Raw genomic sequence first — 27,068 nt, forward strand, 5'->3', positions numbered from 1 at the left:
CTCACTTCACGTTTGACGACGAACAAAACAAAACAAAATGTAAAGCATGCGGAGCGATCATTCGTGGCAAGAGCACAACCAATTTGAAAATACATTTACAGACGAGCCACCCAAAAATTTTCTCAAAGGTAATTCACAACGATGTTCTTTTGTTTATTGAGCTATGCAAAATTGGAAGACTGCAGTGCATAGATGTTGTAGCATTAAATATTACGAACTGAAAAGTACTTTAAAATAACCCTTTCTTCAAGTTAGATGAAAGCACCATACTAATACGTAATATTATGCTACATACTAGGGGTGTAACGGTACGCAAAAGTCACGGTTCGGTTCATTTTCGGTACAGTAAGGGAAAGAAATGCAAACATTAAACTGCAGGTTATTTATTACTATAAACTTTTTTTTACAATTTGTTTACACTTTTTTTTTAAAATACTTTTTAATAAAATATATATAAAATAAAAAAGAATAAGAAATAAAATAGTGCTGCAAAGTTCTCCACTAAAAGACTCTCAGTAACAAACCAATATCATATAATAAAATATAATGAAAAATATAAATAAATAACTATGATCACAGTGCAGCATTACCAATCCCAGCTTGTAGGTCTGCTCATATTTAAAAAATATAACTTTTCCAAAGTGTAAAGTGCAGCATTAACAGTTTCAGTTTTTAGACCTGCTCAGATTTCGTTATTGCTAAGACCGATCGGAATTGAGAGCAAAGGTCTATTTAAATGCCGACGGGAGCTGCGTTTGAATTACTATAGTTTTTTTCCTAGTTGTAGTGATGTTCACACTCGCGTGATGCCTTTTAAAAACCTTAGGCCGGTGACACACTGGCATATTGCACCTGTCAAACATAGTCTATTTTGCCCTTTATCAGTAGGCTTTATATTTATGCTCAACATGAAGTATAGATATTGTTGTCGTGAAGACAAGAGCCTGGTCTGTCGTCGGCCTCTTGACATGCTTATTCTGTGCATTTTGAACACGTTTTGTGTTAAATCATATTTATTTTGTCCATCAAAAGTGTGCTTCCACTTTAATTGAGCGTGAGCAGCACAGCAAAAATAGACCGGACGCCAAAACCCCCGCTGCACTGCTGTTCACGCGCTCATGCTCATGCATGGCTCCAGCTCCCGGTGTGAATGCACTCATTGATTAACATGGACGCCAAAAAAAGCAATGCGCTGCTCGCGCGCCGCTCACGCTTGCGTTGTGCCACCGGCCTTATTAGAATGAGCTGCAGGGCGGGATTTGCGCTGAACGTGGAGACTTCCACCACTTAATATTCGTTTGGAAACACAAAAATTTTCCTATGTTCCACAAACAAAATATTGCATTCAGTCATTCGGTACACACGTGCACCGTACCGAAAGCCCTGTACCGAAACGGTCCGGTACGAATACATGTACCGTTAAACCCCTACTACATACATTTGATTAATACTAATGTTTAGTATATTTTATAATGTTCTACTTGTTGACAATATCACAACTATTTCTAGATTAGTCATATGAAACGAGACTGATCACATCATTATGCATACTAATCTAGCAATATTGTGGTATTTAAAACATACAATATTACTAAAGAAATTAATACCTTATAAAATCTTGTTACTTTTTTTATCCACCTAGCTGCCAACTTATTAAATATTTACTTTAAATAAAAAATTTTGCACTTATTGTTCAGCTCAGCTGTAAGCTTTAAGGTCCTGGACCTAACTTTATTTTTCTTTTATTGAAGGTGAATTGGCAGCTAGTTATTGTTTACATTACCATGACAGTGTTTGTTGCTGCATAAAAGCTTTTGAATTGAAATAAAGACACAGTTGTGTTGAAATAAAGTTGAATTTGTGTTTTATATATTTTGGTTAAGTTTGTTTACTATACCAGCGGTAAAAGTGATTTTGGTCTTATTTTAGTCAACTAAAATACAAAGCAATTTTAGTCGACTAAAATAAGACTAAAATTAAAACAAATCAGATGACTAAAACTTGACTAAATCTTAAAATAATTATAGTCAAAAGACTAAGACTAAAACTAAATTAAAATTTAGTGTCAAAAATAACACTGAAGACATCTCAGTTCATCTCAATCTCACATATCTCTGTTATAACACAATAAATGTATGCATAATCAATATTTCATAATGTCTACAATTTGTATGTTATAAGGAAACATGGAAACGTGAGCATGCAAATTTCAGCACTGCATTGGATTGCTCAACGTTGCAAACATGTGTTGCAGCCTAAATAGAAACTCTACATACACTTGCACCTGCTAATCGTTTATATTTTATATTAGTTCATGTTGCTTTTGTGCAATAGATGAATAACAATTTATTTGTCTTAGATATTTTGTTTATATATTTCTATTTTACTGTTGTCCCGTGAATCATTTTATTCTCCTGAATCCCGCACACACGAGTCTCTGCACTCGCCTATTAAGTCTTGTCCCACGCACTGCACTCTGTTGCGTCAGTGCTCGCGGGATAAGGTCTCTAATCCACTGGCACTTGACTTGACAGTACATGTGCTACATCCTTTTTACAATCTCTAGATTATAACTGCATTCTGTCAGCAATGTAACGCGCCATTAACGTATAGAGACTTTGGCTTGTAACTATACTATAATTATAATTTTGCTTTAGATTACTCCGTTACTAAAAAAGTATCAAATTACAGTAACAACTTAACTGTAAAGAAAAACAACAAACAAATAAATAATAATGATCTATGAGAAAAATACTACTATAAACAATGTTAGTGGATAAATCAGTAGCAAAAGTTACTACTGTGTGCACAATAATTGTATATAATATAAACATTTAAAAGTGCTGTAGGGAACTTTTGTAAAAAAATATTTTTTACATATTTGTTAAACCTGTCATTATGTTCTGACAGTAGAATATGAGACAGGGTTAGGAAAAAAATCAAGCTCCTCTGGCTCCTCTCAGTGGTCCTATTGCCATTTGCAAAAACTCCATCGCTCCCGGTAAAAAATAACCAATAAGAGCTGCGGTCCGTAACTTTGTTTGTGTTCAAAATGTAGAAAAATTTATATAATAAGCGAGTACACCATGAATCAATTTTCCAAACCGTGTTTTTGGCTTGTTCTGAATCACTAGGGTGCACCTATAATAAGTGTTTATATTCGGACTATTTTAGATTGCTTCTGGGGTACAGCGGCGGAGTAACCCAGTACCTTTGTGATTCTTCATAGACATAAACCGAGAGAAGAAGCTCCGGCTACGATGTTCTTCCGCAAGACGCAAGCAGTTCGGTTTATTAACCGCTAGAGCGTCAAAAGTTCCCTACTGCAGCTTTAAGGTGAAAAAAAAAATAATTTAGTGGGGAACAAATAAAAGTGAATAACTGAAGGGCTAAATCTAGTAAAATGATACACACTGCTCTTTGTATTGTTGCAAAATACATTCATTCATATACGGTATATTTATTAATATAGGCTATTATACAATTAAAAGACATTTCTTTTAAATGTTTATCACAGTAATGAGGCAGCAACACATGATGGATAAGACAACAAGAAAAGCTATTAATAATATTTCATTGCGCAAAAGAATTATAAACATGAAAGGCTCCATACTGCATACAGAGCGACACAAAGCGTTTATATGCTTCTCGTGATGCACTTGAAACAACACAAAGGGATATTAATGTGGGATGTAATATATCTGTGCAACAGTTTATCGAGCCTTTTCTTTTAAGAGTTAAAAATTTCAGTTACTGTGCGGATGAAGAACAAATTATAATGCTCTATACTCTAGTTTTGAAGTCCAACAGACACCCGGTAGAAAGCATGCTTTAGAAACAGCACTAAACTCCAGCAAGATCCTTTTTATGCCGATTTAATTTGTCCTTGCTGAATAACAGTATGAATTTGTTTTAAATAATATTTTAACGTTGAAGATGAGAGTGAGCAGAATAACAAATAAGGCTTAGTCACAAGCAGCAGGCCATTACAGTTTCACTCATAGCCATTACCTTTAATAGCTTGTTCTCGGTTTGAGTTTGGTCGGTTCGGTCTGGTTTGGCGATTTCATGAATATAGGATATTGATGCTTTATAGAGTTCTCTTTACAAATTAGCTCGATAGCAACTGCTTTATTCAAATCTTATTTATGATTAAACCTTGAAATTCTATAAACATATTAATCAGAGGGATATTTCAAAGAAGCTGCCACAATCATATTAAGACACAGAATGATAAACAGACACACTGAATCACACAAACACACACAAGAGAGGTTTCAAAGCCTTAACTAAATGAAATCAAAATGATGGTGTATTAAAGCGGTCATAATCCTATAGAGGCGGTTTCATTAACATACATATTTATGGCAACAAATCATCTTCTAAAGAGAAATCACTTCCTACTCAATAATTGCTAATTAATACCAAGAAAAAAAAAAGTGTTTCAGGAAATCCAGCTCTCTCAACTCTATCTTGACAGAAATAAAACCAACCTCAATTAAAATGAAAGCTTATGGCAACATGTCAAGAAATTCTGGAATTAGCCAAATCAAATAAAACAACAACCCAAACCCCAAAGCCACCCCCCCACTTCAACTTTAGTTTGTTTTTAATGTTGCTGTTTGAGCATAAAAAAATATCTGCAAAGTTACGAAGCTCAAAGTCTAATTCAAAGGGAGATATTTTATTTAACAGAAATTAAATTTCAAAAACTACAACGAACAACTCGTTTGAACCACAACGCATATTTTCTGGGATTTGTGAAACCACAAAGATCGACGAATGGGAAGAGACCTGGTTGCACTAGAGAAGCCAATGAGTGTTATCACTATGATTTGAGACACGCTAGTGTTCCCAAGACAGATGAGTTTAGAGTGGTTACAATCATCTGGGTTTAAATCACACTCAGATTGATTTGATTTTGATGCAATATTTGAACTGAAGCTCGCATTGGCAGCTATGGTAAGAGGCAGGACATTTTCCTGGCCCAGCTAACCAATCACAGCACATCTCGTATTCCAGAATGCGGGCCTTCATTTGATACAGGAAATGTTCGAGCCGTTCATGCCAGACTGGGGAGAGAAGAATGTAATAATGTAAGATATGTGAAAAATAATGTGTTTTTCAAACAACCTCGTATGAGAGCCTGTTCTAGTACACCCCCAAAACAAGATCAAAATTTTGTTAAAGAGCATAATGGGACCCCTTAAGACATTACATCTAGATTGTAGAGTTAAGTAACTCTCGTCATTCCGTGCCATTGCGAGGGCATTTCTAGATAGTGTGAGTTGCTAAGGTGTTCTGAGTGGTTGTAGCTCATTGTTTTGTGGTCGCTGAGTGTTTACGATGCAGTGTTCCAAGTGGTTTTAGCACAATGTTAAACTGTTGTGTCAAGACTATGTGGTTGCTAGGGTGCTGAGTGGTTGTTTAGATGTTGCTGTATGTATTTTAAATGGTTTCTTTGTGGTTAATAAGATGCATTAAGCAGTTTTAGTTCACTGTTAATGCCCAGATATACTTCAAACGAAGTTCATTATAATTTTTCATTTGGGGCAAAAAGAAGTTCAAAAAGGCTGACGCCCATTTCACACATACACATACACCGTCTGCAGTGCGTATGCATTGCGGATTTTTTTACGCGCCCATTTTAACGGATTCCAGCGTTCACACTGCACGTGGTTGCGGTCCGTCAATGTGTTTTCCAGGAGCAGTGCAGCGATCGTTTATGTACCGAGTCTATTTTTGCTGTGCTGCACACGCTGAATTAAAGTGACAGTGCATTGTTCGCGGTAAAAATGAACAAAGATTGACACGCAAATGCAGTCATTTCACAATAAATGTATACTAATTAAAGCCTAATGTGTTTCACACGCAACACATGGGAAAAAGAGCAACTTTAGAGAAACAAGGCAACATTATATATGCACTTTTATAGAGGAAGAAAAAAAAAGTTATTTAAGACCCGTTGGATTGCGTGTAATAAAGATTTAAAAGCAAAAGGCACGAGAGTCGACTGTTCCTGTCAGTGGTGAGTTTTATTTTTAAATGTTTGTGATAGCCCAACAAAAAAAAAGTAGGCTAATGTTGTTTAAATGTGTTGCAGCTTGTTTCAGCACCTTATTATAAAAACCTAGCAGTCAAATGCATGAGTAATACATCGTTTATATTTGAATTTAAATATGTCTATGAAAGATTGTTACTGTACTGTGATGAAAGAGCATCACAACGCTGAAAAAGCTTTTTGAATTTTTATTTATTTTTTTTTACATGATTTGCTATCAAAATAATGGACAAATGTTGTGTTTTATGGCTTAAACAGCCGCGGATCAGTAGCAGACTGCAAACTCATCCTGTGTGAAAGCACTATGAGTCCGTGCTGCTTCAGCACCACATATGTAACGCACATGGATTATATGTGAAACAGGCGTGAGCGACGGTATACTGTGTTCGAACATTCCGACACTGCCACACTGCTGGAGGCGGAGTGTAGATTAATGTAAACATCTCTCGCAACGCTTGTGCGATGAATGATGAAATGATGAAATGATGAAGTGTAGGCAATCTAGGTGTGAGATGGGTACCGATGGTCAGAATATTATAGACAAAAGAATAATGATTAGCAGCAGTTCAGAGTCAAGTATTATGTTTCCAATACAAAAGAACCATACCAATCACATAATCAGTCCTTTATGGGATGTGTGAATGGCTCATAGTCTGAAAACTTTAGCATGATGTGGAAAAAAATATAAAGTAAAAATATCAATATCATAAAAAATATCAGTTTGCTACTTTATTTTGTTTTTTGTGGTTTCATGGTTTACTTTTGATAAAAACAAAGGTTTATTATTGTATGTTCATATGGCATTTCATTTATTTTATATCCTTTAAATAAGCTCATTGAAAGAACAACAACAACAGCAGCAGCAGCAGCAGGGTGTAACATTTATTTGAAACACATGTATTTGGTACTTATATCTTTACTCTTTTCTTTCATTCTAGGGCTGGCAATATATCGAATGATATGATCATGCGCATCTCGTCAGTAAACCCGGTTCCGTGATTAGTAGTAAATCCCCATCACCTACTTTCAAATGGAGCAGCATTTAATACACAGAACCATAGTTCACTGACAAGCTACACTATATAGAGTTCATTATTGAAGAAGAGTCACCTTCGATAATGAACTCGTTATAGCGTAGCTTGTCAGTGAAATATGACTGCCGCTATATTTGAAAGCAGGTGATGGGGACAAAACTTGCCGAAACTTGTGACAAACCGGAAGGAGTATTTTTGGAACAGAAATACTCCTTCAAACGTATTTAAATTTTAAACTTAATTAAAACTTAATTTTTGAAACTTTGTCCATGTTTAGCATGAGAATCCAACTCTTTAACAGTGTAAAAAACTCAGTATGCATGAAATTGCATTTCACCCCACCTTTATAGACTATATTTATTTTATTAGTTCACACTGCTATTTTTGTGGTAGTCAATCCACACAGAGAAAATAATAATAATATTGGTTAATTTTGTGAAGCGGTTGCTATGGTGTTCCGAGTTATTGCTACATATGTGGCAGCTAAGATGTTCTGAGTGGTTTTCAAACACTGCTAAAGTGTGCTCATTGGTGTGAGCATATTGCTATGCAGTTGCTAGGTTTTTCTGTCTGGTGTTAGTACATTGCTACGTGGTTGATAAGGTGTTCTGAGTGTAGCACCAGAGTTGGGGAGTAATGAAATTATATTAAAGCCTACTATATATATATATATATATATATATATATATATATATATATATATATATATACACATATATATATATATATTTCTCTCATAACATTATACATTTATAATTGCTTTAAATGCATTCATGCTACAAATTTTTATTTAGAGGGGCCTAACACAAAAACATCAAAATTAATACACATTCCGAACCTCAAGTATTCCGAAATATTTAGATTAAGTTACTAAAACTGAGTTATTTAATTAAATAAATTACAAATTACTTTTTAAAGAATGTACTTTGTAATCTGGAGTGAAATACATTTAAAAAGTAATCTTCCCATAACAAACAGTTAAAGGATTCTGATTGGTGTTTGCACAGTGCTATACGTTTGCAAGGTATTGATATGTGTTTTTGTTAGCAACAAACTGTACTTTAAGTCCCAGTCAAAAGGCAAATACGAAGGAAATTAATCTGTTCTAATTAATCTAGCACTGTAATATCACTGTGGATAATTCATAATAATTTGTGAATGTCACTGGGACACACTCATTGGTCACTGGTCTATTCATTTGGGCATTACTGTAAGGAGGAAATGTGCATTGCTTGTGTACCTTTGGCAGATGTGTATTACTTCCACTATGGACAGTATAATGGAAAAGCCATATATCTTTATTGAGAAACAATGAAAGGAGAAAGAAAAGAGCAGCCAGTGTATAATTCATACTAAAAGCAAATGTCAGCCTGGGGAAGGATGCTAATATTTAGTCCTGTTATAAAAGCCTATACAATATCTCATTATATTCATATTGAGAGAAGAAGTGTTCCTTACAGAGAGAACGACAAGATGCAGAGAAAAGGCATTTTCTGGCGATTTTCCAATTACACACACACAAACACTCATCTGTGTTCCAGCTCAGATACATCACACCATATTCGTCAACACTGTAGCAGCGGGCAAGCGTGCAATCTTGTCTGAAGATAAAATGCAGCAAATTAATGTCGGTTTGGCAGCATGTCTAATTGGTGGTGCCCAGCTGTGGAAAAAGCTGTGGTTTGACCCTTTCTGTTTCAGGTGGAATCATATGAGGAGACCTCCTCCTCATCTCACAGAGAGAGGCACCCTCTTTCTACCTACAGAGACTTACCTACAGAGAGCTTAACTGCAGTTGTCAGTGCACAAATCACTGGCTTCCGGAGTGCCAAGGTCTCTTCCTAGTGAGGGCTCCCCAGAGAGATGTCTTTTAGTCGATCCTAGAATTACATGCATTATTCTAATTTGCCCACTAAGGGATATTTTGAGCAAAAATGGAAATTCACAAAACACCTGCAGGGTTCATTTCACCCATTTTCCATCAACAAGCTTCAAACCTGCCATTCATGAAGCTCTAACTGGCCTCGAGCCACATCTAACTGATAGTGATGCAGTATCATAGGAGCAAATGTGCTGTGGTATTTAATATTAGAGCAGATGTGAATCGCCCACAGACAGGGTCAGCTTTAGGGTGGGACAAAAAGGAATACATACACTTTAACATGGGAACATTAAAATAAATCTGCCCAAAAACGTTAAAGGGATACTTCATCCAAAAATGAAAATTATTATCAGAAAGAAGGTCTCATTTTACTACTATAAATAAGTAGAATGATGAATATATAGAAGGATACATAGGCGGAGCGTGTGCAAGGCTGGGGAGAACTTAGCCTTACCCTGGCCATGGGGTTTTGGGGAAAAAAATGCCCCTGCACAAACAAATATAATCTATTATATTTATATCTATCTATCTATCTATATCTATTATATCTATATAATATAGTCTGTTGCTAACAAAGTGTAAATTAACAGAAAGTGTCGACTGTGGCATTAAATTAAGATTTGCTCATGTTGCACCGTATTTCATTTTAGATGTTTTTACAGTGTTGCGCATTATAACCAATCACACACAATTGTTGAGCTTAGGAATACAATGAAAAATCAGATGGGTCATTGCTGAAACTCGTCAGCAGAATGCATGCACGTTTGATGACTGAATTCCATAAATTTTCTCATCATAAACAAAGCGGCGATGTACGTACAATGTAAGATACATTTCGCAGCATAGACAGCTTCAGTGATTATAATAATAGTTTTTTTTGGTAACACTTTCTATGAAGTATGTATTTATAATACATTACAAGGGTATTCTTAAGCCATTATAATGAATGCATAATGCATAAAAAAAACTTCTAATATGTTATATCATAAAAACAGTTTTAATATATTATAATATTTACTTATTTGTGGTTATAGCTTTTAAGAGTATGATGATTTATAACAAAATGAATGTTGCATCCACTTTTACAATGGCTTATACTTCTCATAGTTATAATGTATTATAAGGGGCCGTTCACAAATCGTGTCTTTTGCGGGCTCAAGTTCGTTATTTCCAATGTAGCCGCGAGGTATGCGCGCTCATAAAGGAAGCGACGCGGTCGGGCACGCGGTGCAACACGCTCATTTTTTCCAGGCGCATCTTCACCACATCGAGTTAAAAACATCTCAACTTTTCAGAATGCCACAAGCGCACCGCGGGTCATGTGACAAGAACTAACCAATCAGCTTCATCCTTTCCTGTAACAACGTTGAAAGCTCAGCCGAGATGAAGGAACAGCTGATCATAGCTGTATATGGATTGCCATTTTGAAATAAATTTAGTAGCAGAGCTACTGCAAGCGATTTTATTTTCAATAATAATAATAATAATAATAAATTATCTCAAACAACCATAAGATTGGATATCAGATCAGATGGATGTGTAATATGACGCATTTGTTTTGAACTATTTTTATTGTGATATCTGTTTGATATTGATTTTGATGGTACCCTTTAGACAGCTGTTTAGAGGTAACTCTGCAACTACATATCAACTAGTGGTCAGTAGAGTATTATTATGTCTGCTACTGTAAATATAAGCTAACACTTTATTTTGATGGTCAACCAACAGATAAACTGACATAAGTGTCTTTGCAAGTACATAAGCTTATTGTACCATACTAGATTCTACCATTCTTTAGCATACTACTCTAATGAGAGTTACATTTACATTTAGTCATTCTGCAGATGCTTTTATCCAAAGCAACTTACAACTGGGGGATACATAAAGTGATTCTTTTTAAAGAGGCAAACAGACACAGGAAGTACTTGTAATACCAAAATAAAATGTAACCATATAAAACATTGCATTTTTAATTTCTAATGTTTTAAAGGGGTCATATGATGCGATTTCAAATTTTCCTTTCTCTGTGGAGTGTTACTAATTGTGCATGGATAAGATCCCTGAAGTTTCCATTAAAGACTTTCCTACGACAATCTGGCGCTCTGAATCAGCTACTGTAAGTATGTTTTGTTATTAGTTTAAGTATTTGCTACTGACTGTTCAAATGTGGAGTTTTGCGCATTAAATTTTGATTACATTAAATACAAATTCGGTCGCATTAAAAATATTTTATTAGCCTACATGACATCCATGTCTTGCCTTAACAATTGCTGGATTGTCTGGTACTTTGGGCTTGTTTTGTAGCCATAGGAACTGGGCACCTCACAGTCACTGAGTCGACCATGAACTCCTCTGTATACCTATACAGTATTCTAATGAAGTCCTATGAAGTATTCTAAAGTCAAATTTGAGGCAATATGTCCGACAGCTAAAGCTTGTCCAAGATTGGGTAATTCAACAAGACCATGATCCCAAGCACACCAGCAATTCTACAACAGAACAGCTGAAGGAGAAAAGTATCAATGTGTTGCTGCAGTCCAGTCAAAGTGCACCAGTCATCCTGACTGAAATGCTATGGTGAGAGTATTTAACCTCAATAAACCTGAGCAACGTTGCATAAAAGAGTGAGACAAAATTCCTCCAGAACGATGTGAGAGATAGATAAAGTCATAAAGAAAATGATTACTTCAAGTTATTGCTGCTAAAAATGGATCTACAGGCAGCTGAATCATAGTGTTCTAACTTTGTCACACATGGCTTTTCCATCTTTGCTTTATTTTTGTAAAATAAATAATGACACGGTGTGATATTTCATGTGATTTTGTTTTAAATAAAATGGTGAGAGGGTGAAAGTGCATTTCTAAAAGTCCAACAAGGGTCAAAAGTGCCAAAATTAGAGGACCGGAACTAACTGTTGTATTATACTGAACCGAATTTTGATGGTGTGTCCAAAACCAGGTTACACTAAGTAATGCATCTTTAATAACTCCATTCACAAGTAAAATCTAATTATACAGTTTCGAGCACTGATTCTGGAAAGCACACTCATCATGGTACACAGCCGTACAATTTGACACCCACCCTCAAGTCCACTCTTCACTCCAGATCTACCGAGACAAAACATTTTCCAAATTAGGCAGAAAATAGAATTCATTTGGAAGATTGCTGTGCCAGAGTCATGGTGTAAAAGGAATTACAGAGCCAGAGAGAGAAATGAAGAGAGGAAGGAAAGGAGGAGGGGGAGCCATAAGGAGGAGTGAGAAGCGTTTTTCAGTAGGGACATTGAGCCGCTACATCTGTCACCTGTGTGCAGAGAGCAAGCAGGTGTGTGTGTGTAATGTTGAAAGCCTAACAATTATCGTTCCACTTCACATTAAAGAACCTCAAAATACAAGTTGAACCAAGTAAGCACTCATAGCAAAGCATGGTTACATGTATGAATGGTCAAATTCTAGCTATCTTTAATATGCTCTCTGCAATCAAACAGGAAAAAAGCCTTAAAGCAACAAAGTCCAATTAGAGCAGCTAAAAGGTAGACAGCATTGAATCAGTATTAATTTTTATCAATGAGGTCTGATCAAATTATCACTGTTTCAAACAAAAATATTGAAGCAGAGCAACTGCATATTATCATTGATTTTTTTTTTATTAACAAGGTTTATTAAAATTGATAATAAGAAGAAATGTTTCTTGAGAAGCAAATCAGCATATTAGAATGATTTCTGAAAGATCATGTGACACTGAAGAGTGTAATGAGTAATGATGCTGAAAATTCAGCATTACTATCGCTGGAATAAATTACATTTTAATATTTATATTCAAAATAGAAAACAATTATTTAAAACACTGTAGATAACTTTACAAAAAAAAATATAAGTACAACTTCTAATATAATATTTTAACCTTTATTCATTTTCAACCAATGTGGTTGAAGTTTTTACAGTATAAAATAATAAAGAGGCAATATGAGTTTATGATAGCGTTTATAATTAAACCACAGTAGCCATAAATTTACAGCTGTCTGAGACGTCATAAAATGTTCTTTAGCATCACAAACCATAAAATGTAGTCAGAGTTCTGCTATGGTTTAGCATTGGTTTCCAGAGATCTGGAGCTGATTCGGGGTAGCTCGGTGGTTTGTGACTGTTGTCTCGTGTCGCGCTGTCTTTTAATGGGCCGTTCACATATCACGTCTTTTGCGCACTCTAGTTCGTTATTTCCAATGGAGGCGCGCGATAAGCGCGCTCATAATGGAAGCGACGCGGTCACGACGCGCACGTGGTGCGACGCGCTCGTTTTTTCCAGGCACGTATTTTGTAGTCAACATTATCGACGATGTCGACGCATCGTTGCAGCACTAAAACACTGTAATAATATTTCATATTATGTCTTACTATATTTTTAATTGAAAAAATATAGCTTTGGTGACCAAAACAAACTTTAAACTTTTCTTAACAACACCACATTTTTGAACGTTAGTCTGTATGTAATAATCAGCAGTGAATAGAAATAATTACATAAAATAACAGAAAAAATAGGTCACCTTGAAAAATTATCAAAACAGCAAACTACTAACCATTGAATGCTGCTGATATAACGGAGAGAGAAAAAAATGACAAAAGGCAAAAATAATGCAGGCATGGAGCTGGTCTTACGCCTGATCTTTGTGTCCAACATACATCGATTTTATGTGGTGTAAGATCTGAAGCGTGATGCCCTCTACAAACTCTGGCCACAATGGGTCAAGTCAAACAATGCCGAGAGCCAGTGTAGGCACGAGGGAGCGATGCAGACAGAACTGAAAAGACAGCGGCAGATGGGCCCATAAATACTGTCTGGGATAGCATGATGGGAAGAGGGCAATTACTTTTTGAGCTCTACTAAGAAGTTTATTAAAGGTGTGACTGCGGCTGATCACAGCTGGATTTTCAGGGAGATGTAAAATTATTCAATGGGAGAAAAAACAGATGGGGAATAGTGGAAATAAGGCAGTGATTCACAACCAATAGGACACAGTCTATTCCCATTGAACAGCGAAAGTGAAAACAAAAAAGCTACATTCAAATATGAACTGTAACAGACCAAAAAATCATGCATGGTTAGTACAGCAAAGTTAATACCCTATATCATCGTTTTAAAAAGAAGATTAAATTCATCCCAGAAAAACCAATGTTGTTGATGTCAAAGTTCATATTCTCAATCAAACTTTAAGGCAGTTTTTCTGCCACAGCGCAGTTCTGATAAATAAACAAATACCACAACACCACTAATCACTGAAATATATCAACAACAACAAAATACAAAGGGTGGATTTTTATTTATTTATTTTTTTAAATTAAAAACTGCATTGTCAGAGTTGGTATTGTGGCTTTATCAGACACTTGCACTTAACATTTGATGAAAATCTCACTCAAATCTTAATGGTTTTTTTCACCAGTGGATAAAAGGCAATATTTGTTTTGTTTCATTAACAGCTGCATCTGAGGCAGTGAGTGGATCGCATTACATTTTCATCAACTTACAGGTTCTAAACTTTATTAAAGCTATATGGGAGCTCAGATTTTCTTGCTGTTTACTACACTTGGCCAAAATCTCATGATATAAAAGATAAAGTGCTATGAACAGGATATTTAAAACATACAAAAGTATATTGGTTACAACTAGACGCAAAAGACTCTTCTCTCTTCAAAAACACAAAAAAACTGACTTTACAGACTTTCCCCCCATTTCACAGACAATGCTTAAGCCTAGTGCCAGACTAAAATGCATTTCTGGGCTGTTTTAACTTAAATAAACCTTCACTGGATGATCTTAAAATCTGTCAGTACCATTGATTTGTCTCAAGATGCACATCAGTAGTGTTTTTATCGAAGGCATATTTAAAAAAGCTACTTTAATGTCCTAACTGACCTGTGGCCTAATCCTGGCTCAACCTAAGCCCTGACTGTGAAATCAGGCCATAGTGTTTATTGAATAAAGAAAACACTGTACCGATTCAAACATCAGTTCTTTATTTACTTTTGCATTGCAAACAAGCGGAGATCCAGACTGTGCGCGGCGCTTCATTCTGAATGGAGCCAGGTGGAGTTACAAGGTTTTGCTTTGGGAAACAGAGTTCAAAGGTAACCAAAATTTAGCCTACAGTTAGATGCCAATATGGACAGGTTGCTTGACCCATATTCACTACAGTCTGGGTTGTTTTTACTATAAACATGAGGGGATCATCTTAAATATGGGTTCACTTACAGCTTGTATAAACGTGGTCTGTTCTAGACTAAATTATTTTAGTGTGGTCAATTAATGGCTGCCGAATGCATGAAACTGTGGAAATTCAAGCATGAAACCCATAATCTTTAAATTTTTCCATCAGTATATCCAGTTCCTGGTAATATTAATAAATGCTTGATTGTTTACTTTTGTATGATAACAGCATTAGGTCCAATATATAATCTGGGGAAGTCATCTATTCAAACAGAGATGCACTTTCTATACCGTCAAAACCCTGGACCAACACAGACCATACAGCCCATTCCTACCCAGATTCATTCAGCATGAAATGCAGACAGGTCATTTCACCTGTTGGTATTGCCCATTTTATTTTCCTAAATTAGCTTGCTCCTAATATGCTACTATGCATCTCATATAGATCTCTTTCAATTTCCCAAGCCCCCATCCTAGTTTATTGGCAATCTGCTCTGGATGCACTGCCTTAAAGGTTAAGATAGTGTGATAACTATAAAGATGAAATCTGGACTAGATGAGCACAGGCCACCAGACAAACCATCAAACACTCAAGTCCAATACAGCCAAAATCATTTAGATTCTTGTCCATTTAACTTTGGCTATATATATATATATATGTATAGATAGATAGATAGATAGATACACACAACCACACACACTACATATAGCATTTACATCTTCACGCCATTCAATATATCCCACATCCTGAAAGTAATTGACACAATTAAAAACACTTTTAATGAGGAAGTTGCAATTACATTATATGGATTTCTGTGTCTCAACTGAAGCACAGAAAACAGTATCCATGCAAATGTAGATATAAATGGCAAATACCGATTCAATATTACTCAAACACAGAAGGAATCCAAATACCGAACTCAATGCAAATCTGGAATATCACATTTTTCTTAGCATTTTCCAAACAAAAAGGTTTTTCTGTTCCTGGTCTCCAGTGGTCTGCTTATTAGAGTTTGTACAAATTATGCCATCTTTCAGCCTCAATGATACTCCAATTGTGATTCGTTTTTCTCAAGCATCCCATCTGGACTCCAACTATTAGCTGCCAAGTCTTTCTTCTCACAAAAAACTCAAAACTTGTAATAGACAAAGCAATAATAAGGAAGCTACTTATTGGCAATTTCTTTTTCCTTTTTTTTCTTACCCACAGTATCGATTGCGTTTAAAAGGGCATTGCTGCAATAATTGGCCAATTTAAATCTAGCTAAAAAATATACAGTGATATTTCATACTTTTTCATCTTAGTGTTTATTATGAGGTGTGGGTAAAGGTATAATATGATTAAATACGACAAAAAAAGGCTTTGGGCTTTGGATATGCTGGTTTATGACAACATACAAATACACAGTGTATAAAAAGGTCTCTTTTGAAATGAAATACCCAACAATGTGAAATGAAATGGAAAAGGTCTCTGTTGACATGAAATATCCAACAACGTGATACACATTGCTCGGGGCTCAAATCAAGCATCCGTGAAATACTGATAGCCACAATATTGCTCTCAAATGTATTATATTTGCGAAAATTTGAAACTGAATTTGAGCAGCCACGAGAGGAAGGAAGAGGAGGGAAAGGCAGGGGAAACTGAAAAAGGGAGTTTCAGGGAACTGACATCTTGTCTCCTCAGCAAGCTATGATGAAGTCATCGAGCCTACCCAGTGTTCAGTGAGGTTCTGGCCCCAGTGAACTCCAGCGGTCCGTTCTGTATGAATTACTCATGAGTGCAGCTCCACAGCTGCCATAATGAGGATGAGTGGGAGATCAGTTCTGCTTTGTAACAAGAACCGTTCTAAAGGTTAAACATACATTCTCACACCTTCTCCTACTATTCAGACATGAGCAAATACCACAGGAAAAAGTGACCTGCCATAAAATCCTGGAAAACTCTCAGTATGATTGATAACACATGAAATAATGTAATGTCTACACATATTTAGGCCTACATTTAAGATTTATGTACAGCAGCAAATGTCGTGACACAGTTTTGAAAAGGAAACACAGAGGCGAAAAAAAACATCTTAAGTTTAAAAGTCCTTTTGCATCTTTTAATTACTCTGGAATTATTACTGAGTTATATTATTGATATTATTATTATTATCAAAGACTTTACAGTGTATGGTGGTTATTGCTGTTGTAAACACTACTGTTGTTGTTGAAAAAAAATATTTCCGTTTTATATAAAATAGAATTCTATTCTAATCCTGTTCTGAATTTATTCATTTTTTGAAGGATAATGATAATAAAACAGGATTGATAAGTATAATTTGGAGGATTAGGAAATCAGTATAAGTCTTATATAGTCAAACAACATCAAAATGTACTAAACCCCTAAATGCCCTTTAATCAAACATCAAGAACTAAAGAAAACAGGCACCTTTGTGTTATATTGCTGTGTGTAGAACAATGTCATCTGCATTTTTTATATTTAATAAATATTTAATTTTTATAAAATGTAAATTCATCCCCTGCAATTTATTCTGGCAGGTTTGTTCATGTAGAGGTTTCTAGATTTAAATCTAAATTTAAATTCCGAGACAAAACCGATAGTCTTTGCATGACCTGACATTTTATTCATATCCAAAATGAGGCGATGTGAATATCATGAGGGCTGATTACTCTTGCAGTACGTTTCATTCATACTCGAAGCCAGAGGGCACTCTACCGCAGAAAGTCCAAAGCAGATTCAGAGAAATAATGACGTACAAGAAATACCTAATATGGACAAAAGCATCCAACTATGGCTGCAACTGAGCTGAATAAAAAGCAGAAACATTTTTAATGATGAAATGTGAAGACAAACACAGGATTGCGAAAATATATGGTTAATGCGTGTTTTTCAAGTTATCTCCAGGTAATTAATAAATAAACTATATGAATAATGCAGTACTGATTGACATATCATTTGGAATAGAAACGATACAATTTCTCTCTTCACGTAGTTCTTGTAAAATAATTAAAAAATTAATAAGTAAACAAACACACCGCTCCTCGTTGTTTTAACACACACTAGTGTAAATGTAGCCTAAAAGATGTGAAAACCGAAAACTATCGAAACTTTATTAAAACTATTTGCACGGATTTATTGTGTTGGTTACATTTTGTTCCTTTGTGCAGTGGCTCAAGAGATTAGTATTTGAGTCTGTAAAAACTTCAGCAAGCTGAAAAAATTAAACCAACGTTTTTTGAGATGACGTTATGTTAAAATTTATTTCATAAAATTTATATTGAAAAAAGTATTGTTCAGGAACTGGTACCGAAGTCTAGGTATTGAAAATTTTTGTACGAGCCCTAAATACATGTAAGATGTCTTGTAAGATACAACCAAGAAAAATGAGCAACGATTCATTCATCACGAGTGCCCTCGCTGCCAGATTTCCATCAAATGGAGTGACACAATAGCCAGCGGGCAATTTTGAATGTCGACGTGCAAAGTACTTGCCAATTAATAACGGCCCAGCACTGATTTGACTGCAATGAGAATCATTATCTTAACCGTCATCGTGATTCTCATTATAATCATAATCACCGGCTTCACCATCCTGATCATCATTACACTATAATCAGTGTAATATCCTTCAAAATACATATGCAGGGTTCAGCTTTGCACACTGAGCCGTGCTCATGCATGCAGCATCTGTCATTTTCTTTTTTTAAGTCAGTCAAGATTCAGTTTAAATGAGACTCTTTTAATGGGCAGGAGACTGGAGGCTGTGATATTGATATTAGAGACTTCACTACATCCTCTCTGGGGAGAGACGATGACATGAATTATGGAGATGTCCACTTTTCTACAGATTTCTACTAATTCAATAGTCACTTATGTGTGCATATTCAATGCTATCACAAAAGAAGTAATTTAGCATGAACTTACATAATACCAGTGCTAAGTTATTGCAGAGAATTCACGTTAGAAAACACGAGTACAGGCACATCATTTGGTTGTGTTCTCATGCTAATCATTAGCTATAGAAAATATTCTGAATGGAAATAAAAGAGAGAGAAAAAAAATCAAGAGTTATCAAATCTTATTAGTTCATAAAAACAAGAACTTTGTGGAGTTTTGGAGGCACTGGGCTCAGCTGGTTTTGTTGATCAAAGGGAATAACTCATTTAAAAAGAAAAAAATTCTGACTGTCACTGAGGAGTTCAGTGCTTGTATATGTGCACTTCAGAAAGCTAAGAGCAAACCCAGAGCACTGGAACTGGAAAAAGCACAGCAACACCAGGGAAAACCTTGCAAAGCAAGCTATTCTAGCCACTTTTTAAGTACTGAGGCAAAAGCACTATTACTTTGTAGAAGGCATCAGCGTGACATGCAAGTCTACACTTAGAGTCTGTGCCAGGACAAAACATAACACTTTTAAATACGTAAAATGAAATGTAGAGCTTTGTTATACATACATATGTACAGTTTACTATTTAAGACAAACTGTTCAAAACACAAATTCATATATTTCAGATCACATCCCACAACATCATCTGGGAGATACACGGACACCAAAATGATGGACTTAAAGCATCATAGAGGACTGTGAAGATATATTCTTCACATCTATTTTGTGTTTTACTTCATATATTCATTTATTCCCAGTGTTAATTTTTATTGATCAAAAAAATACTTTTTTATATAATCCCTAATAGAGACTAAAAGTTATGATAAGACCAGACAGATATAGAGGTTCAAACAAACTAAAACAAATGGGAATATAAAATAGTTTGGTCAAAGCATTTTGGCTAACAATAGTGTGAGGAGCAGTCTCTGAACGGTCCCCCAAAGTGCCGACTCCGTCTACTGTATATGTATGGAGCAATGCAAGGTTGCATCCCTTTCGTCTCCACCTCTGATGTCTTTGAAGAAATGAGATATGAGGGAAAGGTAAGGAGAAAAAAACAATATGAAAAGAGAGAAAGGTGTATCCTGAAACCGCATGACCACTGATGAGAGCTGCGACTGCTGTCTGCCACCATAAAACGTCCCTTTATAAGACACTACTAGCACAGCAACACTGATTCACAGTGGACATTTACAAAAGCAGAGCAGCACCATTAACACTTGAGAATGAGAAACACATACATCAACGTGCACAACCGTACAACCATTTCTGTGAGATGTCGCCCTGAAAACAGGAAAACAGCAGAACAACACAGCCCCTGTAAATCCACTTTATAACAGTCATTACATCCACTTTTTTAATAACCTTTTCCGGATAAATTGTATAAGCTTGAATAAGTTGTTTTAGGCAGCTGTTATATATTTTCATTATGTGACAAAACAGGGCAGAATTCTTCACAGCAAAACAAAGCTCTGGTAATATTAGTGAAGATCAATAACATTCTTTATATGGAATCCAAAAGCAGTCGGATTTATTTTATAGAGGGTAATTTGAAGCACAGACGAGAAGCAGAAACACAAAAGTGGGAAATGGAGTAGCTGCAATTTTGGACGGTGGTGGTCATGTGCCATTATCTGCTGCCAGGAGATGCCTGATGCAGGACTCCAGACTTAAAAATGGACTCTGGAGCCATTAAATTAAACATTCAGGAGCCAGATGACTTTTTTTTTGTTGCTGAATTATAGAATCACTCAATACAGATCAGAAAGTACTGTCATCCATGCTGGTGTTCAGTTATGTCATTGAATTTTGATAATTTTGAATTTTGATACTGCAGTGCATTCACATGAGGTACATCACACTCTGTACTTTTTTTCACTTTGACACTGATGTCGAAGACCAGTTCAACCATGTAGCACGGCAGTTTATTTATTTAAAAAAAATGGTTTCACAACTGTATCACAATGTCTGAAGGATCATGCTGAAGACTTGAGAACTATTTAACACTATTTTAGAGTATTTTGCATAGTCTGTATTTTTACTGTATTTTAAATGAAGCCTTGGTAAACGTATGAGACTACTTTCAAAAACAGAACAAAATATTGCTGACCAGGAACTTTTGAATGGCTGTGCATATTCATTCAATAGAATAGAATTTGTAATTACATTTATAAGTGTGTGTGTGTGTGTGTGTGTGTGTGTGTGTAAATATGGAGAAAGACGCTCACAAAGTGTGCCATCTAATAGCAGGGGTTAACAGGTTAACGTTTGCCCCTTGGTGCACCCACCAACACTCAACCTCATTTTCTCCCTGCCATCTCTCTTTCTATGCGCCAAAGGCTTAGGTAATGAACAGACCCCTGACAACGGCAGTAAGGGTTGCATTGACCCCTAAAACTGTACTCTTCTGTTACTTTTCAAGAATACGTTGCTATAATAGACAAATAACATATTTGGTTAGTATCTAGTTTCCCAGTGCTATTCCAATCAGAAAACCGCAATTGAAAACCTAATTGTTTGAACAATGGCTTACTAGACAGTAAGTAAAATCATGACATGCTCTTAATAAATTACATAGGTTTGCTCCATGTAGCCGCTCGTGGATGCCTCTCTTCATGAAAGATTAGATGAATGCAGATAAAGTGGTGTGAAAAAGTGTTGGTTCCTGATTTCTTATTTTTTTTGCATGTTTGTCACACTTTAATGTTTCAGATCATCAAACAAATGTAAATATTAGTCAAAGATAACACAAGTGAACACAACATGCAGTTTTTAAATGAAGGTTTTTATTTTTAAGGGAAAACAAAATCCTAATTATTAGTTTGGCCACCCTTAGCTACAAATGCAATCAAGTGTTTGCGATAACTTGCAATGAGTCTATTACAGTGCTGTGAAGTAATTTTGGTCCATCTATGCAAAATTGTTGTAATTCAGCCACACTGGAGGGTTTTCAAGCAAGAACTGCCTTTTTAAGGTCATGCCACAGCAGCTCAATAGGATTCAGGTCAGGTTGACTAGGCCACTCCAAATCTTCATTTTGTTTTTCTTCAGCCATTCAGAGGTGGACTTGCTGGTGTGTTTTGGATCATTGTCCTGCTGCAGAACCCAAGTTTGCTTCAGCTTGAGGTTACGAACAGATGGCCGGATATCCTCCTTCAGGATTTTTTGGTAAACAGCAGAATTCATGGTTCCATTTCTCGCAGCAAGTCTTCCAGGTCCTGAAGCAGCAAAACAGCACCAGAATGTTGTTGTGGGGTCTTTTGTGTCCTCTTGGATGAGTCGTCGCTATGCTCTTGGGGTATTTTTGGTCAGCTGGCCACATCTGGAAAGTTCTCCACTGTTCCATGTTTTTGCTATTTGTGAATAATGGCTCTCACTGTGGTTCGCTGAAGTCCCAAAGCTTTAGAAATGGCTTTATAACCTTTTCCAGACTGATAGATCTCAATTACTCTCTCTCATCTGTTTCTGAATTTCTTTGGATCTCGGCATGATGTCTAGCTTTTGAGGATCTTTTGGTCTACTTCACTTTGTCAGGGAGGTCCTGTTTAAGAGATTTCTTGATTGCGAATAGGTGTGTCAGAAATCAGGCCTCGGTGTGGCTAGAGAAATTGAACTCAGGTGTGACAAACCATAGTTTTAACGGGAGGCAAACACTTTTTCACACAGGGCCATGTAGTTTTGGATTTTGTTTTCCCTTAATACTAAACCCTTCATTTAAAAACCTTCATGTTGTGTTTACTTGTGTTATCTTTGACTAATATTTAAATTTGTCTGATGATCTGAAACATTCAAGTGTGACAAACATGCAAAAAAAAAAGAAATCAGGAAGGGGGCCAACACTTTTTCACACCACTGTATATTAAAACACATATAAACATGGCAATGACATTAGCGCTCACGTGGGAAGCACACCATCTGCAGTCATCAATCATACCAGGAAATGAGAAGCCCTGATATACTGGGTTAAATCTAAAATAATGGAAAGTATTATCCATCAGTCATTCCTTGAAAAAACACTGGATCCGTTTCCATAGAAATCCATTTCCAGGCTAGACTCAAGCGAGCACTCAGAGAAAATTTAAAAACACTGTCAAAACCAATTCACTCAGCAAAATCAACTAATATGTGGAGGTACTTGCACTACTTAGTAGGGTCTCTTGGTAATCTATACAGTTACAAAAAGTGCATGGGTCACTATTATATCAAAACAAAATTACAAAGGTGTCATATCGTCATACGTCATATCACCCGTTTAAACTATGTCAACATTCTGGGTTAATTTTTCAAGCCAAACACTAGGTTGAGACTATTGGGTAAAGAAGCTACATTAATGTGACCCAATTTAGGTTGATAATTGCTCATAATCAGTAACCCAACAATGCTGGGTTGGGAATGCACAAGTCAAAGAGACAACGTATGTCACACTCAAATGCAAGTGGTTCAGTTTGTGGGAACTGAATAAGTGGGAATGGCGCTTAAGGGAACTGATTCATGTTAGTGTGTTCACTGACAAGATAATTTTTTTTTAATAAATGGACAAATTTATTCTTAAACTATTCAGTGATTAACTTTAAAAAAAGAAATTTCATTTAACTGTATAAGCTGTAGAACTGTTGAGCTGCCTCACATTCATGTAGTTTTACTTTTGCCTATGCATTTGTAAATGTGTAGATGTTCTTGCTTATCAATAAATTTTCACCTTTTGATATTGTTTCCTGTGTTGGGGCTGTAGTGATTCAATCACACAAATTTGTATTTCTATTTAATTTCCCATTTTGGGTTCATTTGAACTCAGTACAGTATTTTTTCAAATAGACCTAGAACATTTTTGGGGCACCTGACACACCTGCACTTTTCTTAGTTTTTCAGACCTATTTTAGCAGTCAGCATCAAGTGCCATATATACTGTAGTTATAAACGGGAGAACTTACAGTTTAAGTTGAACTAATTTAAAGTCTCAATTTTCCTTTCGTTTTCTCTAAGAATTAATGAAATGAGTTTTTTACCCTGTACTCAAACAGAAACTCCTAAAGTTTTGATATTTTTTTTTAGAAAGTTGTGTCTGGGTGTTTTACATTTCCAAATAAAATTTTGTTTACAAATACCATTCCCTAAGCAAGTTATAGCCATTTATACAATATTGTTATCCAAAAACATTTTAATGAGTAAAGAAAATGGAAAGAGTGTTATATGATAACAAAACCAAACAAAACCATTTTTTTCTTCTTCTGAGAAATATATTTTAGATCTGAGAATGAAAAATAAATACACAAAGTATGCAGCATATAGTAAAAAAATACTATCTTTATGAACTATATAATTATTTACTTAATATACATAATATAAATGATCGATCCGTTTCCTGTAATCTGTGTCAGGATTGATTTTACCGGGACATTGCCTAGCGACCCAACACATAAATCCCAGTGCTTTATCAGATATGTTGTTTTTTATTTGTTTTTGTCAAAGTACTCTTTCGTGTGTTTTTCAGAGAGTTTTCTCATGCAAATGTGTTATTTTGTGTTTGTATTCATGCACTCACGACATACTTTACTTTTACTTTGTTTTCGTTCATATTTCCCAAGAAAATGTTAAGTAGTAGTTCAAAAGACTACTTATTGGTTTAATATGGGACAGTTTGAACCAATCTGGGCACGGGGGTGGGACTAAGCGTCAAAAATCATTTCTCTTTGGCTTAGGGGGACGAAAGGATTGGTTTCTTATGACGAATCAATGTTGGAAAAATGTGATGACGTAATCACGTACACTACGGCGCCTCTGAATATCCAAATGAGAGAAATAGGATATCTCTGAAACGTGGACACCCAACATTTTGGCTCACATTTACACTTTTTACTTAAACAGTCTAGAACAAATATTTTAACAGAGTCATACGTGCAAACTGTGACAGAACTACAAAACCAATTCTCATTCAGGCAAAGAAGCACTGAACTCTTCTGTTTCAGATGAACATTTCTATTTACTGTATTTATGTAAACAGCGTATTTCTTCGGTATAAACCATAGCTATCGCCATACAGTAACTTTCCATTAACATTAATAAAAATTGTTAGTTTATATAATGCTTAACAGATCAGTACAATACTATGCCATCACTAAAACTTGCTTGTCTGAACAATCCAGAAGTGCAGTCTACGCATGTGTGACAATCAAAGTAAATTCTGACACATATAAAACTGTAAATATTGCAACAGTCAAAAGTTACATGACAAAAGGATCAAACTTATTCTCAACATTGGTTCCGATTCTGAAATTCATTTTTACAAAAAAGAAAACTGTCAGGTAGTGTTCCTTGCTCTTTTTTACTCAAATGACCCGCATTATTCAACACAATATTCCCTCTCCCTCCACACAGGTCATAATTATGACAAAGCTACTTTTTTTAACAAACAGAAACTGTGAATATTGATGTTATATTTAATTAATCAATCGCAATTCCTAAAAGTTTGGTCAAGTCAGCTAACTTTCGGTCCAGTCTAGCTGACAGAGCATTTGAATTACATACCGTCAGGAAAAAAGCTGGTTTAGAGAAGATTATTAATTTTCAGGAGTACATGGTAGATTAAATTCAGATTAAAAGAACTACCTGATATACGTGATAGGCGTTAGCAGCCCGACCTTGAAGGAACACAGATGGGATCCACACGTTGACAAGCGCACGTTGAGTTCTTAGAGAGACAAGGAAGGAGAAAACAAACAGGGAAAATCTAATTAGAGGACCTCAACAGAAGAGTAATTTAGCAATAGATTAGTATTGATCAGGGGTATGAAAAAGCACTGCTTTGACAAACAGAGGGGGGTAAAAATGACAAAATATTGACACCATTAGCCATCTTCTCAAGTCCAAAGGTAATAGCTGTGTGGAAAAGGTGCATGAAGTCTATAAATGTAAAAACAGAAGCAGCATTCAACCTCCCTATTTTTAGCACAGTCTTCTCCGTCAGATCACAAACATCGCTTCATGGAATTCCACACCATCGATTTGATTCTCAAAAGAGGCTTTCTGTACACCACCTCCAATATAAATACATACAAATATAAAAAGAACAGCGAGTAGGAGGCCACTTACGTCTCGAAGTCAGATAGGCTGGGATCGTCAGAGGTCTGGCTCAGGTCACCTGGCACCTGTCCAGAAGCAGAACGCATGAGGCCATGGTGAGCATTTCCTTTTGCATCACTGTATTGCATAAACTTCCAAACCAGCTACATTATGTAGTTTATTTTCCTTTCTGCTAACAGTATGACAGTCCAGTAATATTTACTGGACAAAAAAATGCATTTGGACACAAGTAAAACTTTGGAACTGTCATTTGCAAACCATTTTACTTTCATAATATACATTAACATGTTTCTGAATGAAATAAAACATACAACTTGTTTCATTAATTAACTGTATGAATCAGGAATTTTATTTAATTTGAATGGTGAAAAAAAAAAACACTCATTATAACAATGAACATGCCTTGATAGACTGATTTAATAGATGTGTCTTAACAGAACAGATATAAATAAAATCTATTATTTCTGCATTATAAGCAAATACAGTATAATGAATACAGCCTTAGTCAAGCAGTAAAAAAAAACTCCTGTTAAGAGGTTTAATATATATATATATATATATATATATATATATATATATATATATATATATATATATATATATATATATATATATATTTAGCAAAGATGCATTACATTGATCATAAGTGACATTAACAATTTATTGCATTTTTGGTGAAATAAATGCAGCCTTGATTAACAAAAAAAACATTTTTCAAAACCACTGAATTTAATGTTTTTACTTATCAACCTCAAACTTTATATTACTTACAAATGTATATTTTGATAAAAACCACTTGACCGAAACAAATTTAGTCAAATATAAAATCACAAAGCTATTTTAGTGTACTGTAAGGCTGATGGAAAATTACTGTGCTACTCCGATAACCTATATAAATCTCTCAATAACTGCACATT

The 27,068-nt window shown here is 35.4% G+C and overlaps 1 protein-coding gene across 1 annotated transcript in view; it reads right to left on the bottom strand.

The window, feature by feature from the left end:
• The window catches only part of LOC113056029 (sorting nexin-29-like), a 114,680-nt gene that overhangs the window by 26,163 nt on the left and 61,449 nt on the right, over window positions 1-27,068 (bottom strand). Inside the window, exons 17-18 of the mRNA XM_026222480.1 lie at window positions 26,161-26,216; window positions 25,678-25,759 (exon numbers count right to left, since the gene is read on the bottom strand). Of these exons, the coding sequence (XP_026078265.1) occupies window positions 25,678-25,759; window positions 26,161-26,216 (138 nt within the window). The remainder of the gene's footprint in view (window positions 1-25,677; window positions 25,760-26,160; window positions 26,217-27,068) is intronic.

Source organism: Carassius auratus, chromosome 37 (genome assembly GCF_003368295.1).
Source record: "Carassius auratus strain Wakin chromosome 37, ASM336829v1, whole genome shotgun sequence".
NCBI lineage: Eukaryota > Metazoa > Chordata > Actinopteri > Cypriniformes > Cyprinidae > Carassius > Carassius auratus.